Consider the following 20,569-nt stretch of genomic DNA (forward strand, 5'->3'; position numbering starts at 1 on the left):
AATTGTTTTATCTTTTTCTTGGATTTTTCCCTTGATTATTACATAGTGTCCTTCTTTGTCTCTTGTAACAGTCTTTATTTTAAAGTTTGTTTTGTCTGTATGAATAGTGCTACTCTAGCTTTCTTTTGATTTCCATTTGCATGAAGTACCTTTGTCCATCCCCTCACTTTCAGTCTATATGTGTCCCTAGATCTGAAGTGGGTCTCTTGTAGACAGCATATATATGGGTCTTGTTTTCGTATCTATTTAGCCAGCCTGTGTCTTTTGGTTGGAGCATTTAATCCATTTGGGTTTGAGGTAATACTGATATATACTTATTGCCATTTTGTTAATTGTTTTGGGTTTCTTTTTGTAGGTCTTTTTTCTTCCCTTCCTCTTTTGTTCTAGTCTCTTGTGATTTGATGATTGTCTTTATTGTTGTGTTTGTATGCTTTTTCTTTTTTGTGTGTATATCTGTTGTAGGTTTTTGGTTTGCAGTTACCATGAGGTTTTGATATTGCAGTCTATATGTATATACAAGATTGTTTTAAGTTGCTGGTCTCTTAATTTCAAATGCATTTCCAGTATTCTGTATTTGTACTCTCCTCTTCTTACAGTTGCTTGTTTTGATATCATAGTTGTGTGTGGATGTTTTCCTACCTTTACTGTTTGTTTGCCTTTACTGGTAAGCTCTCCCATTTGTAATTTTCTTGTTTCTAGTTATGGTCTTTTCTTTTCTGCCTAGAGAAGTTCCTTTGGCATTTGTTGTAAAGTAGGTTTGGTGGTGCTGAATTCTCTTAGCTTTTGCTTCTCTGTAAAGCTTTTGATTTCTCTGTTGAATCTGAACAAGAGCTTTGCTGGGTAGAGTGTTTTTGATTGTAGATTTTTCCCCTTCATCACTTTAAATATATCGTGTTCATCCCTTCTGTCATGCAGAGTTTCTGCTAAAAAATCAACTGAGAACTTTATGGGGATTTCCTTATGTTATTTGTTGCTTTTCCCTTGTTGCTTTTAATATTTTCTCTTTGTTTTTAACTTTTGTCAATTTGATTAATATGTGTCTCAGTGTGTTCCTCCTTGGTTTATCCTGTATGGGACTCTCTGTGCTTCCTGGACTTGGGGGACTGTTTCCTTTCCCATGTTAGGTAAGTTTTCAGCTATTATCTTTTCAAATATTTTCTCAGATCCTTTCTCTCCTCTCCTTATTGGACCTCTATAACATGACTGTTGATGCATTTAATGTTGTCCCAGAGATCTCTTAAACTATCCTCATTTCTTTTTGTTCTTTTTTCATTATTTTGTTCCACAGCAGTGATTTTTACCATTCTGTCTTCTAGCTCACTTATCCATCCTTCTGCCTAATTTATTCTGCTGTTGATTTATTCTAGTGTGTTTTTCATTGCAGTTATTGTATTGTTCAACTCTGTTCTTTAAATCCTCCTGCTCTTTGTTTAACATTTATTGTATCTTCTTTGTCTGTGCTTCCATTCTTTTTCTGAGATCTTTTATCATCTTCACCATTATTAGTCTGAATTATTTTTCAGGTAGATTGCCTGTCTCCACTTCACTTAGTTGTTCTTCTGGGGATTTATCTTGTTCCTTCATCTGGAACGTGTTCTGCTGTCTCATTTTATCTAACTTCATGTTTGCAGTCCCACAGGTTGCAGGATTGTAGTTCCTCTTGCTTTTGGTGTCTGCCCTCTGGTAGATGAGGCTAGTCTAAGAGGCTTTTGCAGGTTTCCGGGTAGGAGGGATTGATATCTGCCTGCTGGTGGGTAGAGCTGGATCTTGTCTCTGGTGAGTAGGGGTATGTTTAGAGGTAGTTGTGGGCTCAGGAAAACTTTAAGCAGCCTGTCTGCTGATGGGCAGGTCTGTGTTCCCACCCTGTAGGTTGGCCTGAGGCATCACAGCACTGGAGCCTATGTGTTGTTGTGTGGGGCCAGGTCTTTGTGTCACAATGGCAGCTTCCAGTACAGCTCATGCCAGTGAGTGTTCCTTATTCTTGCAGTGAGCCACAGGCTCTGCCCCCCCCCCCCCACCCCCACCACTGGAAACCTTCTAAGACCAGTAGGTAGGTTTGGCTCAGGGTCCTATGAAGTCACTGCTTTTTCCCCTGGGTCCCAGTATGCATGAGACCTTGTGTGCACCCTCCAAGAGTGGCATTTTTGTTTCTCCCAGTCCTGTGGAGTTCCTGTGATCAAGCCCCACTGGCCTTCAAACCAAGTGCTCTGGGGGCTCCTCCTGCTGATGCCAGACCCCGAGACTGTGTAGCCTTATGTGGGGCTCAGAACTCTCACTCCCATGGGAGAACCTCTGCAGTATAATTATTTTCCAGTTTGTGGGTTGCCCACCCAGCACGCATAGGATTTGATTGTATTGCGAATGCACCCCTTCTGCTATTTCGTTGTGGCTTCTTCTTTGTCTTTTGAACTAGAGTATCTTTTGGTAGGTTCCAGTCCTTTTTTGTCGATGGTTGTTCAGCAGTTAGTTGTGATTTTTGTGTTTGCGTGAGAGAAGGTGAGCTCAGGTCCTTCTACTCTGCCATCTTGTCTGCTCCTAGATGGCTTAAAGAGCACTGACTTTGATGACAAAAACCAAGCTCCAGGCAATCTGCCAACTAGCTGTGTAAACTCAGACAAGTTGTGCCTTTATGAGCAATAATTTTCTCATCCCGAGAAAGGAGTTGTGGTTGCACGTGCTTTCCCACTAGGCTCTTAAAACCACACTCGCAGACCCTATGCCACCTCAGCCCAGTTCTGGCTAGGTTACTAGGGGCAGCTTGATACTTTTGGTTTTGCTTTTTTTTTCTCAAGTTTATTTTGGGTATTTGGGGTCTTTTGTGTTTCCGTACAAATTTTAGAATTATTTGTTCTAGTATTGTGAAAACTGCCTTTGGTATTTTTATAGAGATACATTGAATTTGTAGATTGTTTTGGGTATTATTATCATTTTAACAATATTGGTCTTCCAATCCATGAGCACCGTATATGTTTCTGTTTGTTTGTGTCTTCAGTTTCTTTCATCAGTGTCTTAGTTTTCCAAGTATAGGTCTTTTATTTTCTTAGTTAGATGTATCCTTTTTTTTTTCTATTTTTAAATTATGGCCAGCCTCATTGTCCAAAAAAGGCATGATAATGTGGTCTGCAATGAGATTGAATTAAAGTAAAAATATTCTAATTATATATTGTTAGCAACTAAGAGTTGCTTCTAAAATTTTATATAGCCCCCTGCATTTGTTCTCAAAATCTCAGGGGAAAAAATAAGTTTCCAAATTATATGCACTTGATCTTCTAAGGTAAAGTCCAAACACATTATACTGAAAAGTCTGATTCTCTTGCTCTTTGGTTGCAGCCTAACAAAAATGAAGTCATTTTTGACTTTCTAAGTTTGTTCAGCCTTTGCTACACGTATGTTTTTTCTGTGCCTGAACTGAGTTGAAGTTCTTCAGCTGAAGCCTGTATTCTCTTTCACTTGTATGTGTAGTTTTTTCAGTCCTTTAAATGTTGAATTTCATATGCTCTAATTCTAGATTTCGAAGTATTATTGGGGTACATCATTAACATTGGTCTCTTACTTTTGAAATTTTGAAACAAAAGCAAGACTTCAATCCTTTATCTTTCAGTCCAGCTATAATGTTCCTGGATCTTAGTGTAATCCAGACTCAAGTTATTGTTGCTAAACACTGTAGCAGGAAATTTCGATAATGTCATTAATGAAGGAAATCACCATAATTTTAATTCTGCCAAGATGCCTGTCATTAAGGGCCAGTTGGTTTTAGACAACTACTCATAAACTTACATTGGAAGAAATCTCTTGAGATAATGGCACTAAATCTACAATATCTGAGGGAAAAATATTCTACTGTTGGAAACTGTCTTAGAATGTGGCATTGAAAGCCTCTTCCTTCTTGGCATGTATAGAAGTTTATGATGCTAACGGCTCTGGTCAGTTGCCCTTCTTTTCTGTCTACCAAAACTCTTAAATTGAATTTTTCTTACAAGCTTCAGTTTGCTGGCCCTCAGTGCTGCATTGAATGTAAGCTCTTCCTAATAATGTATTTTTGTGCCGCCATGGTTGCTGCCATTGTATTTTGGTATGGGATTGCTTGGGCCTGTGAAACCTACTTTCTAGGTAGTTTCTTTCTTCTCTTTATGTTAGTTTCATTTGGTAAATCTCCCCATCAGATTGCTGATCTGAATGTGCTGTTGGTGCTTCTGAAACTTGAGGTCCAGCATCCAGTGAAGATCATCATCTCTATGATGTGCTCTTTCTTCAGCTTTTGAATGTTCTAGGCGTTGAGTATATTTCTTTCTGATACTTTTTTTTCTGGGTAGGATAGCCCTTTATGGTTCAGTTACATACACTTTTTTTCCGCATTCTTCTTTAAGGAAGGCTTGGCTAAATTTTTAATAGTTCAGCCTGCTTCTTATTAGCCTCTGCCTTATGCAGCACCAACCCCGTTTAATGGACAAATGTCTTCTCTTTCTCTTCTTTTGACTTTGTTTTTTGCCCTATAAATTTGGTTTTGTCTAACCTCTTCCTCTGAATTGTCTTGATAGGTCCCTCAAAATGAGAGTTAATGAAATATGAGTTAGGAGCCCAGGTAATTTATTGTTCGAACATGCATTGTCCACCTTCACCTCTTTTGTGTTGCAGAATTCCACCAGGGTTTTGCCTTGTCAGACCAGCGGACAACCCCTGTGTGGACTTGATCTGTGATTATCCACCCTGGCTCTTCTTTAGTAAAACTCGTGGTCCTTGTACTTTTCCTTAGAGTCCCAGCCCCCAAAATTTATTGAGCATGTTTCTTCAGAGTGTGAACAATATCTATAGTCCATGTATGATTACTGAGTCTCCTTGAAGTTCTCTCAGTAATTCTTTGAATGCTTTACCCTGAAATCTCTAGTTCCTGCTCTCAAATCCATCCAGATTTTCTGTAAGCACCTCACGAAGTACCCTGTCTTCAACACAACGCCCTGATTGCTTTTTATCTTTAGCCTTAGAAGACTGACACTTGGCTGTTTCCTGAATCCTGGTTATTTCTGGAAGGATCATTTTATTCTGATTTTGGAGATCTTTCTGTATTACTCATTTACTTCTTAAAAATTTTCTTTCAGTCCAAGTGTCAACATTTCTGAGCTAGTAACTAACAAGTTTTCTCCCTGTTTTCTAAAATTGTCTTAAAGAAGCTAGAACTTTCCCATTTCATCTGAAATGTCCTTCTCCTCATTGATTTCTCAGTCGTTTTGTTTTCTCTTTACTCTTTATGGAGCTAAAACTTTTTGAACCACTGTGCTTTGCCTGTCTAGAACAGAGCTTTCCAGTTGATGTGCCATGGTAAGCCAGATTATAGGTATGTGGAGGTATTGATCTTGTTTCTCTGATCATGAGAAAACATCTGTTTTTATTCCAGAGTTCTCTGTATATATTATCTGTGTGCCAATGACATTAAAAAGATTGGGAAGCACTGAGTAGTTTACTTTTATCAATTACCCTAGAGCTTTGAACTCTTTCTGGGTCAACCTAGTTCCCAAGGCTGAGGTGTCCCTGATACAAGTTTTGTTTAATGATTTCTTTTGGCCTTTGATATTTGTGTCAGTCTAGCTTTTCTTCATGCAAGTGGTGGGTATATCATTTGTGTTATATCAGTAGAAGTCTTCACGTCTTTTAAATTGCACTCCACTTGTGTTCCTTACATTTCTGTTGATAACCACAGTCTGGGTCCCTGAGATTCAGTTTAAATGCACAGTAAAGAGTAAGACCTCTGAGAGGTTTCATGGAAGGACAGGGTATACAATTTCTAGAAGATTGGTCTAACACCTTAGGGAAGGTCAGTATGTACCCCAGGTCAGTAGAGTGCAGACCAAAATTCAGATATGAAGATTTGAAAAGATATTCAGAAAGAGAATTCAGAATTAGTAGAGCCACTTTTACCCAGTTTCTTCTGCCAGAGTCACCAACCTAGTTTGTCATTCCTCTTTCTATGGAGTATGTGTGTAACAATAAGGAGAGAAACCAGGAATGTTGCTTCTCTACATGCAAATGTGACACTCGGAAATGGAGATACTAATATTTATGTCCAGAGATTTAGACTTTTACATCAAGAGAGACAATCTTTGGATTCTTCTCCCCCAAATCAGTGTCAAGTCCTTTTTTTTGTCACAGTGTAAAAATTAAGATGAGAAATAAACTGTTTCCGTAAAGTGCCCAGAGATTAAGTATGCATAGTGGGATGATACATAGGTTTTGGAGGCAGACTTGAGTTTACTTTTCAGTTTGAGCACTTACTAGTTATGTGAATTTGGGCGAGTGACTTAGCCTAGTCTACAGTTTTATTACCAGTGCAATAGAGGTAATAGTGCTACTTGCTACTATTTAGGGTAGGCTAGATAATCCTATAGTACCATCCTGAAAACTTTTGAGGCTTATGTCATAGCCTTAGCTGTGCCCAGTGAGGGTGAGCAAGGGGCTCTGCGCATGCATTCACTCAGGGCTTCACACTGACAGAGGCTTCATCTCATCACAGGATTCTGGGATCACCATATCAGTGAAAACTATATTGGCTCTCAAAGTTAGCCCAGAAATGACACACATTACTTCCAGTCACATTTTGTTGTGCGAAGCAAGTCATGTGGTTTACCTAACTTCAAAGTTAATGGGAACACCTCACACCTATTAGGATGGCTGCTAACAAAACAAAAACAAAAACAAAATCCCCAAAACAAAACCTAAAATAACACACGTTGATGAAGATGTGACAAAACTGAAACTTTTGTGTACTGGTGATGGGGATGTAAAATGGTGCAGCTGCTGTGGAAAACATTATGGTGGTTCCTCAAAAAATTACTAATATAATTATCATTTGATGGAGGGAATCCTTTCACAGTGTATACATATATCAGATCATCACATTGTGCACTAAATATCTTACAGTTTTGTCAGTTTTATCTATAAAGATGAAAAAAAAACAAGAATTAACCATATGATCCAGCAATTCCACTGCTGAATTTATATCTGAAAGAATCGATAGCAGGGTCTTGAAGAGATAGTTGCACACTCATGTTCATAGCAGCGTTAGCACAATAGATGAAAGGTTGGAAGCAACTGCTATGTCCATGGATAAATGGAAGTACAAATGTGGTATACACATACAGTGGAATATCCTCAACAAGTAAGGAAACTCTGATACATGCTACAACGTGGATAAACCTTGAAGACATGATGCTAAGTGAAATAAGCCAGTCACAAAAATACAATGCTGTATGTCACTTATATGATGTGTCAGGAGTTGTCAAACTTAAAGAAACAGAAAGTTAGAATGGTGGTTGCCAAGGCCTGTCGGGAGGGAGGAATGTGGAGTTTAATTAGTTTCTCAAATAGCCTGGACATTAGCTGCACAGCATCGTATATATACTTAACACTGCCAAACTGTACACTTAAAAGTGGTTAAGATGAATATTGTGTGTATTTTATCACAGTTCAGATTTTTTTCCAAATTTAAATAAAAAGTTAATGGGAAAGTGCTTCTTACCATGTACCTAAAAGTGGAGAGACAGAAATCTTTTTGAATAGCACTGATGACCATCACACTCCCTCATAGGATTGTTGCAAGGGTTAAATGAAGTACTTCCCACCAATTGTTTTATGGTTTAAATGAGGGTGCATGTAACACATTTATGGAGAGACTATCCTTTTCTCTTTTTTAACATAAATTAGTTTTACTAGTTTAAACACAAAATTTATGAAGAAAAAGTCTCTCTATAGTTGTGGATACAATATACTGTTATGTAGCAAGGCCAAGATAAACTTTGTGTTTTTAGACCACAGGGTACAAAGCATTAAAAAAAGTTTAAAATTTTCAATTTCTATTTGCTTCAAGCAAAACAGAAAAACAACAAATTTATATGTTAAAGAATTTGGAAGATTCACAGATGACTAATTTTACCAGCAATATGAAACTTTATAAAAGATTGGAGTAGCTCTTTTGCTACCTGGGTCAAAGCTGGTGTTTTGCTCCTTCACCGGTGATGGCTAGGGTTCATTCATCAAGGTAAATGTGGGAAGTGACTTACTAAAATTTTATAGAAATTTATTTTGATTGAGTGGCTTTTCCTCCTTCCCAATAAGTCCAAGTAAGCATGTATTGTACAGACTAAAAGTCCAAACTCGAAATGATAATGGGAAGATCAGGCCCTTCATGAACACAGGTCTTCTTACAAGGAGGTCCCACATAGTAACTCATTTTAACCCTTACAGCAGCCTTGTGAGTTCCATATTACTATTATTATCCTCAGTTGATAGGTGAAGAAACAGAGAATAAATGTAAGTACCTTGACCCAACATTGTAAGTCACAGAGCCAAACACATGATAACCACATAAATATTGTCTTGGCATGTATTATTGTTCTTTTAATGTTTTCTCTATCTTCACTGCTAAAAGTTAAAAATTGTAACCACATAGCTATTTTTAACGTGATTTTTAGGGATGAAGAGAAGCCAAAGAACCCCATGGTAGAGTTGTTCTATGGAAGATTCCTAGCTGTGGGAGTGCTTGAAGGTATAGTTACACAAGTTTACTTCCTTATTACAATTGAGATATTCTTATCTATTAGCTCCTTTGTCATGATAGTGACTTAATATTTGTGGAATGGATTTTAATTTTAATTTGACTTACTCTGTCTAGTAGTTTCTGTTGCATTGCTACTGCTAATCATTTATATAGAAAGCAAAGAATTGAGTGCATGTAAAGGAAGGTACAGAGTATATTGTCACATCCTAATTATACTTAATATTGTTCTGATGTTCTTTTCCTGGGAAGGGTTCTGTGATACCGTGAATTGTTAGGATATAGGGATTAAGGGGGCAATTGATGGATCTTTTAAAAATAATATTGGAGTTTAATACTGGGCTTGGTATGATGGTTGCTGTTTTTGACAGTTTCAAGACTATGCATGTTGAAAGCTGTACTTAGCAATTTAGCATAGTCAGGGATTGCAGGGTTTCCATTTTGGGGGTGATTTTAAAATTCTTTAGAATATAGTTTTTAAGAAAGAGTTGTACTCTGTCTTTTGAAAAATTAGTTAAGAGTGATACCGTCTCTGTTACTTAAAATCCAGGCCTAACCAGTTATTCTTTGGTATTCCTAACAAGGGCAGGGAACTGACTCATAAGACATACCTGAAGTAATAATATTACTAAGTCTCAAAGCATACATTTTTGAAAAATTGTTTTTCCCCAAATGGCCCTGTGCATCAGCTTTTGAAAGTTCACCCAAATCACCCAAACTATAAAATTTGGAAATTGATTTTTCTTCAGGATCTTAAGTGATGGATTCCCATGAAGTTTTGTTTGAATGTAGTTTTATAGTTTGAGATTTGCAAAAAGGCAGACTAACTCAGGATTTAGTCAGACCCTCTAAAGGTTATTTTGAGGTGTTAGTACATTTTGTTTGTCTCAGATGCTAAACATTCATTATAGAAATAATGGAATATTTTACATAGTGCATTGTAGTCCAATTTGGCGTGTCCGTACTGTCATACCAGTTTTTATTTGAAGTAGAACACCGTATCTCTAGCAGTAGAGGAGCTCTAATCAGGTTGTGACTAGGCAGTATTTATAATACTCTTCATGAGCACTTCTACCTGTGTTATCTGAATTCTTAAAAGTGATTATTAAAATTTCTCAGTCAGTGTTGAAGTCTTTGTACTTGGTTTTGGTAAGTTATTTCAAGGCTACTGTGCTGCATAAATGTGATTTTAGTACATTTCCAGTGAACTATGTATTTGCTTTGTTAACAATAATTTACTTTAGAACACTTTATCATTTTTACATATATCTTCTTAATACCTTATTTTAGACTAGTGAATCTCAATTAGCGGTGATTTTCACTTTGTTCACTAAAGTACTTTGTTGCAAAAGTTCTTCAACTCTTCCAGAACTTCTAGGCCATGACCCCTCCACTCTGTTCTCCTCAGCCTTTTTCTTTATTTCCTTCCTTGTCCATTATGATCATTCTTATGCATTTCGAAAACTCTCTTCCCGCATTCCCTTCTGGCACCACCTGTCTGGCTAGTCTCTGACCCTCATGGAACTATTCTTCTTCTCTCTGCATGTACTGAGAACCTGACTGTTGCTAGCAGAAGTCATTCAAATGGGCTAACTATAATGAATCATAAAGTCATAGTGACTCTAAGCTTCACTGGTCCCAATCCTGTAACCCTACCTGTCAGTCACCTTTGTTTTGTTTTATCACTGTCTTCTTTCCCATTTTCTGCAATCACAATTTCCAGTTTTTCTACCTCTAATTTAATTTCTTTGTCTCTCCATTTTTGAGAAAGACCTTACCTCAGATTTCATGGATTTACCATGAAGTTAATGAAACTTAACCAGGGGTCCTGGCTAAAGCCCTGAATCCAATTTTGTGCTTCCAGTTTTTTATAATAGTTTTTAAAAGTGACTTCCCCAGATATATGAGCTTCAGGCTTTCCAACCTGGATCCATTCCTACCTCCACCACATTCTTTTATTTGTCCCTCTATGTAATAAAGGAGTTATTTAGTCTAATATCAGTGGCTATTCATTGCATGTGCTCAGAATCTCATCCTTTCATGCTTTCACTCAAGCCTTATTCTATCCATTATCTTGCCTTTTTTTCTGTATCTTTAGCTTCTTCCTTTCCCTGTGTCTTTCTCATCGATATTTAGACATGGGCTGGTATTTCACATCTTTAAAATTTAAAAAAAAAATCTCCTTCCCATGCTCTTTTTCAGTTAATCTTATTCAGAAATAAGCTTATTGAAAGAGAGGAGTTTGTTTTCACCTGCTGTCTCTCCATTTATCCTGCCTATCCCACTTTCATTTCTGGCCCCAGACCTCTTTTAAAAGGGTTTATTTTTGTTTTTTTTTTTTTTTTTTTTTTTTAAGGTTATTGATTTCCTATATGTGTGTTAGTCCATTGACTCCCTCTCAGTTCTCATTGAATTCTTGTCAACTATTAATGCTGTTGACTCCATTCTCCCCTCCTCCTCCTCTTTCCTGCTCTTTCCTTACTTCTCTGGCTTCTGTCACACCATATTATCTTGGCTTTCTCATGCCTCTTTAGGTACTTCTTAGGAGTTATGTTTATTGTTTCTTCCTATATCTAAAGGTAGGAGATCCTTGGGACTCAGCTTAGGTCTTCTTCCTCTTCCTGACTCTGAATTTCTTGGGCAATCTTACTTATTCCCTTGATTTCCTGCTATCAATAAGCTAGCAGTTCTCCAGTTTGTAGCTTCACACCAATCTTAGTTACAGACTCATTTATGTCTAACTCTTCTCAACTTGAAATCTGATGGGCCATTCTAAATCAGTGATTTTTCTTGCTGCCTTAAAACAAAAGGAAAAAAAAATCCTCTACTGTTCCTTCACTGGTGCCCCTTTCAGTACATAAAAATCAATTCAGGCTAAAAATCTTGAGTATCGTTCTTGATACCTTCCTTTCTTTTCTATTCCCCATCCTGCCTGTGAACCAGTCAATCAAGTCCTGTTGGTGCTCCCTTTTGTATATGTTTATAAATGTGTGTATGTGTCATTTCATCTGTTTTTATACACTTTTACTATTAACACCCTATTCCACGCTACCTTTATTTTTAGGTGGATTTTATAATAGTCTCCTAACAATCTATCATTCACTTAGCACAGAAACCGTAAGGGTGTTTCAGAGATATAAATCTGAGCCTCTTATTCCTAGATTTAATTATTCAGTGACTTTCCATTCAGAATATCCTGGAAAAAAACTCTTAACAAGGGCTACTAGACTTTGTTAAGAATTTAATTTTGATCCCCCACCTAACTCTTCATTGTCATCTCCTTTGTTGCTCCCCTAAGCTACGCTTTCCTTTCCTTGATTCTTTAAACATGCCAAGTTCCTTCCAGCCTGAAAGTCTTTGCGTGTGCTGTTCCTTGGCAAAGAATACTTAGACTCCCTGACATTCTGGCCTGGCCAGCTCCCATTCACCTTTCTAGTCTCAGCATAAATGTCATTTTGCCATGGAAGTCTTCCCTGTTCTACCCTCCAACCCTAAGACTAGATATGCTTCCCTTTTTATACTTTCTCACAGCACTCTGTGTCACCACCCCTTTTATAACATCTGTAATAGTAAACAGTTATTTGTTCATAATCATGTGTGAAATTAATGTGTATAATGTCTTTTTCCAAAAGAGGCTAGGAGTTTCCTCAGCTCAGAGACCATATCTCTTTTGTACACTGCTATATATATTCTCAATGCTAGCACAGTTGCCCTTAGAAGGTACTTTTTTAAAGAATAAACATATATAAATATGTATGTTTATATACATACATAATTTGTAAATATACATAATTACATATATATACACATGTGGGTGTGTAATTAATGTCTATAGTATAGCTGGATGTGAACATACCTATGTACATGTACAAACCAATAGGAAAATTATACTAACTACTACTATCTGGGACATAAATGGTTATAATTTTCAGGTTCAGGAGATAAGTAGTATATACATCTATTTGCTTTTAATAGCTAAAAGGCCTTATTGAGGAGTATTAATTTCCCCCCTCTTATAGGTAAAAAATTTGAAAATACTGAAATGTTTGGTCAGTACCCACTTCAGGTCAATGGATTCAAAGATCTACATGAGTGCCTAGAAGCTGCCATGATTGAAGGAGAAATTGAGTCTTTACATTCAGAAAATTCAGGAAAATCTGGCCAAGAGGTAAGTTTAGCATCTTATTCCCCTTCCCTGCAGATCTATCTTAAAATGTTGTGAAGTGCAACTTAAGGCTCTAACTATATAGCTATCTAATAAGAGAGAATATTCAGAAAATGTGTTTGGATTTAATTATGGTAATTTATACATAGATGGGAAACCTGCAGAGTCTATATAGTCTATAATCTATGTTAAATTTTCGTTTAAAATTTTTTCTCAAAATTTTATGTTAAAATTCTCCTTTAGGACATTGTTCAGTCTTTTAAGGCTTTTTGGTTAAGGTACCAGCCATTACAGCATGCTAGTCCTGAAAGGAAGGAAGGAAAAATACTCATGTCAGAGTGGAATTTTATAACATGTTACTTCAAATATTGTTGGAATATGTCCACCCCCAAGTAGGCAACACTACACTCCTTTTCTTGTAAAATTACTGTGTGGTTGCCTGAGGGCAGATGGAAGAACTTGCTTTCTCAAGAAAGAAAGAATTAAAAAAATAAATATATTACAAACCTGTTTATCTGTCTTCACTGGTCTCTGTCTCATAACTATCTCCATCTCTTAATTCATCTCTTTAGCTCCATCTGTATATCCTTCCATCCATATATTCAGCCACAATAATAGAGAGTAAAGAACAGTTATGTGCTCCAAAATCAGTGATCATTAAGCGATTGGTGATAGCTGTGTAAATGTAAGCTTTGTGCATGAAAGTAGAGGTCTTCATCTGTGTCATTCACTACTTTATCCCTAGGATAGTCTGGTGACTGCAGATTAAAATTATATAATATATATCGACTGACTGAATGAAATGTCTCAGTGATATTAAAAAAAGTTTCCAAGGTCTTTATCTCTGAATAGGTACTTAATAAATATTAAGTGATGGCATCTCTGTTTATCTAAAAAGGGACTAGATTCTTGTATCTTTGAGAATAAATTGCTTTTATTTGAATTGTGTGCTTTTTTTTTAAGATAAAATTTCTAACACCATCCTCATTTTCTTCTCTTCCCTCAAACACTCAAACAAAAAAAGGAAATAAATAATATTTACTATTTTTTGGCTTTTTTTTTTTGAGAGAGAAAAAAGAGAGAAAATATTTGAAATAGTTTTTCTTTCTACATCATAGATCATCTACTTCAGTGATTCTCAACAGATACTGAGACCTCACTTCAAAGCTATCAAATCAGAATCTAGGGCAGGGATATGGTTCATGGGCACCAGAGCTTCACAGATGACTCTGATATAGACCTTTAATTAAGAATACTTAAGCTAATTTATTTTATTGATTGGGGAACAAATCTTTAAAGATTGGAACTTTCCAAGGATCCTGAAATGGAACAAGAAAGCGGTGCCCCATATAGTGCAATCCATTTCCTATTAAATCAAAGAACGATGGGTTTGGGTAGGGAAAGAAGAGAGAGCATTTTCCTTACATTGTCAAAGTACCTTATAAATGAAACACACTATAGTTTATTGGCAGATAATTTAATAATTAGTAAATAATCTTTCTCACATATTCTTAGTTTTTTATGAATGTTTTTCTTGCATTGACTCTGAATGTCATTATTTAAAAAAAATATATCATTTGTTCTCTGTCTCTGGCTTCATACTCTGAATGTACCATACTGCAGTATATATTTTCTGCCTAGGTTTTCCCATCTAACCTAAAGTATACAATGATTTGTCATCTTCTCTGAATTCAGTTGCTAAGCAGTCTCAATAATAGCAAATTTGATTGACTTTGATTCCTCGTCCCAGTTGTCTAGATTTGCTGGACACAGTAGTTTCAATAACAATTCAACCCAGTTTAAGCGACTGTCATTGACTAGTGTAGAATATCTTGAAAGTTTTTAGTTAACTAACCCTTATAGTCTTATTTCATTATGTCCTTCAGAAAAACTAGTTTATTTCTCTATAAAGACCAATGAGTAGCATTTTAGGCTTGTTTCTGAAATGGCATAATCCCTGATGTTAATACCTTTTATCTCTTACACTATTATTTAATAAAAATTATTGAATTTATTTTGATACAGAAAACTTTTTTTGCTGAAATAGCTGTGATTAACTAATATAGGAAGACCTCTAGTCTCCAGAATTGCTTATGTTAAGACATCCAGTGGGCTATAAGAGTTTACATTTCTGTAATGACATACCATTAGGCAACTGAATAAATTAAAAATGATTATATGTAGGGTAATTAGTTACAAAATATTTTTCTAAATCATAAATTTTAAATTTTAGTTAAATGGTATGCCACTTATAGAAGAATTAAACTCTCCAAGAAACCTGGAGCTATTTTTTGATTCCCTGTTGGAGAGAAAGAATTTCAAAGAGTAAATACCTCACTTCTGGTGTGGGTATTCACTGCTAATAATATGTTGTACATCCTTTTAGATGATTGCCACGCACATATAAATATTTGATTTGTCTATTCATACTGTCCTGAGACTTGCATTTTTTTTCCTTACCGGTATGTTGTGAGCATCCTTCCATGTCACGATGTAGCTTTACATCATTCTTTTTAGAACCTGTACAGTATCACCATAGCCTGTATTTATAAAATTAAATTGATTTAATTCTTCTGTGAGACAGTAGTTGGACAAAGAATTGTTTCTAAGAATGTCTTCCTGTAAATACCCTTGAGCACTCAGGAATGAGGGATAGTTAGAAGTGGAATTTTAGGTCACAGGGCATACTCATTTAAAAATGTAAGTACTGCCAAATTTCCCTTCACAGAGTTGCACCAGGTTATAATCAAAGTGCTGTGAGAAATTTTACAGAGCTTTAACTAAAAACTGTTATACCTACATGCACCATATTAGGTATACGTAGATATTATATAGGAAATATATAGGGCAAAGGAGTGAAGACAATTAAATGACTGAAACTAATTTTTGAATTGGAATTGAAAGTTTTCTTGTGCTTAGTTTACATCCTAGTTTTGTTTGGTGTTCTGTGGGGAATTTGCAATGATAGGTCTGTTTTTTCTTGTCATCCCTTCCCCTCCCACCCCCCCAATATTCATGTAATCTCACAAAAGCAAGGTAGTTAAAACATATTAATAGAAAAATCAGCTAACTCATAAAAAAGACTACATTCTTTCTAGAAAATATTTTAACAGGTCAGATTTATATTTACAGTAAATTCAGGAGTACTGTTGTTGCCAGTGCTGTTTATCTAAGTTCTTTTTTCATTAACTGCAGAAATCTGTTACTCCTGTCAGTTCATTTTATAATATAGTAATAACAATGATATGCGTTTTGAGATATGGAGAATACAGTAAACCTTGGTTTGCGAGCATAATTCGTTCCGGAAACATGCTTGTAATTCAAAACACTAGCATATCAAAGCGAATTTCCCCATAAGAAATAATGGAAACTCAGATGATTGTTCCACAACCCAAAAATATTCATATAAAAATGATTACAATACAGTAATATAATACAAAATAATAAAGAAAATACAAAATATAAAGAAAAATAAACAAATGAATCTGCAGTTACCTTTTAAAACCTTCATGGCTGGTGTGAGGGAGACGAGAGAGGAGGGTCATTGTGTAGGATGACTTTCACTATCACTAATGGAATCACTGCTATCTATTGGCTCAATGGAATCTTTTTCTTTTCATGTAGCTTTAACAAGGAACCTATCCAATGACACTTGCTTTTGCCTCCTTTTGAGGATTTCTCAGAAATGTGACATTGCATTGTCATTAAACAGATTCATCACTCACACTGCTACAGCCTTATTTAGGTGGTGCTTTTCCACAGAATTTTGCACTGTTTCCCACATTTTACACATCTCCCTAATCTCATTTGAAGTGAGGGATTCCTCCACCTTTTTCTCCTCGTCTGCAAACAAGATCCCCTCCATAACCTCTTTCTGTTGCTTGCGATGCAGATCCATCAGTTCGGCAGTGGTCAGCTGCATTGGCTCAGTTGTGATCATGTGACGTTCTGTGTCACATACTACTCATATTATTGCAAGACAGCGCTCGTTTATCAAGTTAAGATTTATTAGAAATGTTTGCTCATCTTGCAGAACACTAGCAGAACAAGTTACTTGCAATCCAAGGTTTTACTGTATAAGCATCATTTTTACCTTTAATGACCTGTGTCTCACAGCATAGCATACTGGTTAGATTAAAGTGTAGGTTTTTACTGAATGGAAAAATAATTTGAAAGAAAAATATCTCATTGTTTTATGTTTTTTAAAATTCTAGTTATGTACTGCTGTACTTATAATCTTAAAATCACAGAGCTAGACATACCCATAATATTTTTTTAAATGAATTTAGGGAATGGTTTGGCTGTCTCTTCTTTTCCTGATCAGCATTGCAATGAAAATGTGAAATCCTTCCACTCTTGTAGTTCAAAAAAAACTGTCACTGCTGTTAGAGGAAACAAACCCACACAGAGACATATTATATATTATGAACATTCTTCCTTGAGATATGGAACCTATTTCCTGGACTATTTATGGTTTACAGAGAAGCATAACACCAATTTGGGTCATTTCATTTCTGTTGGTCATTGTAGAGTCCCATGAATTTTAAGGTATGTTAACTATTGAAAGTTAATAGTTACATTTAATTTTAAATAGTAACATTTAAAGCATTGCAGGAAAAAATGAAGATAATAGTGCTTGAAATCTACTTGTTTGAGTATTATAAATGGAATAGAGAATATCATCCTCAGGAATCAGAAGTTTCCCTTGTAGATATGTGTGGGGTATATTTTAATTCTTAATAGTAATTTTAGGTGTGGATTAAAACTAAAAAATTTCTTTCCGGTGCTGTGGGAGAGCAAAGCAAATAAGCACACTTTGCTCATGAAATTCTAAAACTTAAAAGAGGTGTTTTAATATTAGATCTTCCATAACTTTCTCTAGTCACTTTCAGGTAATATGCATATAAAACAAATTCCTTAAACGTCAGCTTTCAGTAAAAGATAAATCCAACTCAGGGAATCTCAGTTCAGGTAATCATTAGCATTTGGGGAGGGAGAAATGGTTTTGAATAACCATTTACCTCTATTGGTTTTATTTAGAGAAAAGTAGCAACTTGCAAGATCATATTCGATTTGCCAAATGTGCAGTTTCTGCTTAGATGTTTGAATTTAAATTAGCATATACTTAGCTTATTGACATTTATATGGTGACATTTTGTGGCACTTGAAAATACCATACACAATATATACTATGCAGCAGTTTCTTTTTACAGAAGTACATTGCATGGCTTAAAATAAGCACTTTTAAATTTAAAACAGGAAAGTATCAATTTGTAGTTTTAGTATGAGAATTGTGAAAATATTTTTTTCTTTTGTGTACTACGTTTTATGTGTTAATTCGTCAGCAGGTTTTTGACAGTGTGGTTGATTGTATTAAGTATATGTGCCATTCCTGCTAGTAATTGTGACATAATATTGAAGAAGCCAGAAGACTTGAGATATTAAGCCATACTTTTATTAAATGTCTTTCTCTTTGGATTAGAAAGTCTAATGTAAAGAATTATCATTGAGGAAGGAGTCATTAGAAGATTTTTCTCTTTCCTGCTTGTGTGTTACCCCATTGGAATTTTCAAAAGGTGTGAAAAAATTTTAGGAAGAAGTTGAGTTTTAGCTAAGTTGCAAACCCAATCGATTATTAGTGATGTTAGCATTATGATGATGTATATAAAAATGCCACTGCTAACTAACATCCTGTGCCTAAAATTGCAATGGAGAAAACAGAAAGGTAATAGTGAGGTTTTTTTGTATTGTTTTTTTTCAGCATTGGTTTACCGAACTACCACCTGTGTTAACATTTGAATTGTCAAGATTTGAGTTTAATCAGGCATTGGGAAGACCAGAAAAAATTCACAACAAATTAGAATTTCCTCAAGTTTTGTATCTGGACAGGTATGGTTTGGTTAAAGCATGACTTAGTTTTGAAACAGTTTAGTTTCCAAGTGAAGAGTTATTGTGCTTAGAGAAAATTTTTGCTTAATCTCCTTAAAATTAATTTTTACTTTTTTGCATAATGTATCTAATACCATTTATCAAGGAAAATGGAGTTCTCTTTTTATTTAGAGAACTATAGTTTCTGGGAATAATGTTATATGGAAAAACACTAATTGTATTGTCTGTATGAAGTTTTATTATAAAATTTGGAACGAGTTGATCTCCTTTGGTGCTGGCTAGACTTAATATGTACCTACATCTCTATTTGGAAATACTAATAATTGCTGTATTTCTTTTTTTCTGATAGATACATGCATAGAAACAGAGAAATAACAAGAATTAAGAGGGAAGAGATCAAGAGACTAAAAGATTACCTCACAGTATTACAACAAAGACTTGAAAGGTATTGAAACTTTTGTGAAATTATGACCTAACTGTATAGGAAGTCACATTCTTAATGACTATCTAAAGTTTTAATTTAAAATTTCTTTGGATGATTTGTGATTCTAGGGATAGATAATCATTCTGGATTGATATTTTGCTTTAATAGTGTAGGCTTGAGTTGAAACGCTAGAGACTAAATAGAATAGTTCATAGTTGGCATTAGAAGATTATTTTGTTGTTTAAAATTAAATATTCCTACTGTCAAGAGGTAATATTATGGTACTAAAAATAGATGTAAAGTTAAACTAATCTGTGATTGAGATTTCTTCTTGTGTAAGACTAAATTTTACTCTTGAGAATTCCATTAAAGTGAATGGTAATTGAGGTTTTCTCCATAACTCAGAAGATACAAACTCAGATGCCTATGAAAGCCTCATGGAGGCTTTTTAAAGACAGGAAGCAAGTCAAGCAAAAGCTGGTGAGCAAAGGGAGTCAGAGAGCACATCCCTCTGGAGAGAGGGTGGCTGCCATCCACACTGGAAGGCAGTGCCATGCGTGAATATCATCTCCCTATCATCTAGAGCTTTGGATTGTTTCCAAAAGAAGCCAGAATCTAGACTACCAGATATTCTGTAGTTCAGACAAAAGTCTACAGGCTAGAATGTGATCTGAAAGATCCCAGTTTGCAACCTCTGATCTAATCTGTATTTCCTTGTTTTAGTATTAATTTGAAAATTAATAGCCTAAAACTTTTTATACAAAATAATATGTTGTTTTTCAGTAGTTTTAATTCTTAAAAGGTGTCAGTAATCATATTGGAAAATAATCAGAGGTAAAAGGTGGAAGGATAATATTAGTCACCATCTTGAGACCAGATGACAGATCTAAAAATAAAAACAGCCTCAGGAGATGGAAATGTCAGTTTTCATTTTACTATTGGGTTACAATTTAGAGCAGCATTTAAAGTTTATAACAGTGTATACACATTCAGTCTTTTTTTTTTTTTTTGATGAATAATTTACTCACCAACTCTTCTAAATATAAAGCTACACTAATAGTAGGAAAATTAAAAATGATCATTAACATAGTTATCTATGAAACCAAACTAACCCTTGGCTGGATGACTAAAAAGTTATAAAGCATCATGTCAGTGTTTCCTAACAATAGATCTCGATTTTGACAAAAAAATCTCATAATGACAATATTTTAATTTTAATAGAGTGAAATTACTTGCTCTAAATAAGCTAGGTTTCATCTAAAATAAATAAATTATTAACTCTGTCTATGTCCAAGGTAAACATGACCAAAATTAATACAAGGACAGCGGACAGTATGAGAATTGCAAGTAAAATTTTGAGAACATTGGCCCTCAAGTGATATACTAAAATGACAACTACATTGTCTGATCCAGAGGATGTATGCATCCATGCAGGATTTGAGTTCTACAAATTTAATTCAAGGGTCAAGATACTAAATTTGGTGAACATAGGGGATTCTAGATTTTCAAGTTGTGTGTGATGAGATTTGGTTTGGTTTTCTGACTT

The 20,569-nt window shown here is 35.3% G+C and overlaps 1 protein-coding gene across 12 annotated transcripts in view; it reads left to right on the forward strand.

The window, feature by feature from the left end:
- Positions 1-20,569, forward strand: part of USP25 (ubiquitin specific peptidase 25) — a 143,113-nt gene that overhangs the window by 66,997 nt on the left and 55,547 nt on the right. For all 12 annotated transcript variants that reach the window (XM_057696283.1, XM_057696284.1, XM_057696287.1 and 9 more), the window contains 4 exons: positions 8,463-8,536; positions 12,565-12,713; positions 18,472-18,599; positions 18,949-19,044. In XM_057696283.1, the coding sequence (XP_057552266.1) occupies positions 8,463-8,536; positions 12,565-12,713; positions 18,472-18,599; positions 18,949-19,044 (447 nt within the window). The remainder of the gene's footprint in view (positions 1-8,462; positions 8,537-12,564; positions 12,714-18,471; positions 18,600-18,948; positions 19,045-20,569) is intronic.

This window comes from Hippopotamus amphibius, chromosome 10 (genome assembly GCF_030028045.1).
Source record: "Hippopotamus amphibius kiboko isolate mHipAmp2 chromosome 10, mHipAmp2.hap2, whole genome shotgun sequence".
In the NCBI taxonomy this organism is placed as follows: Eukaryota; Metazoa; Chordata; class Mammalia; order Artiodactyla; family Hippopotamidae; genus Hippopotamus; species Hippopotamus amphibius.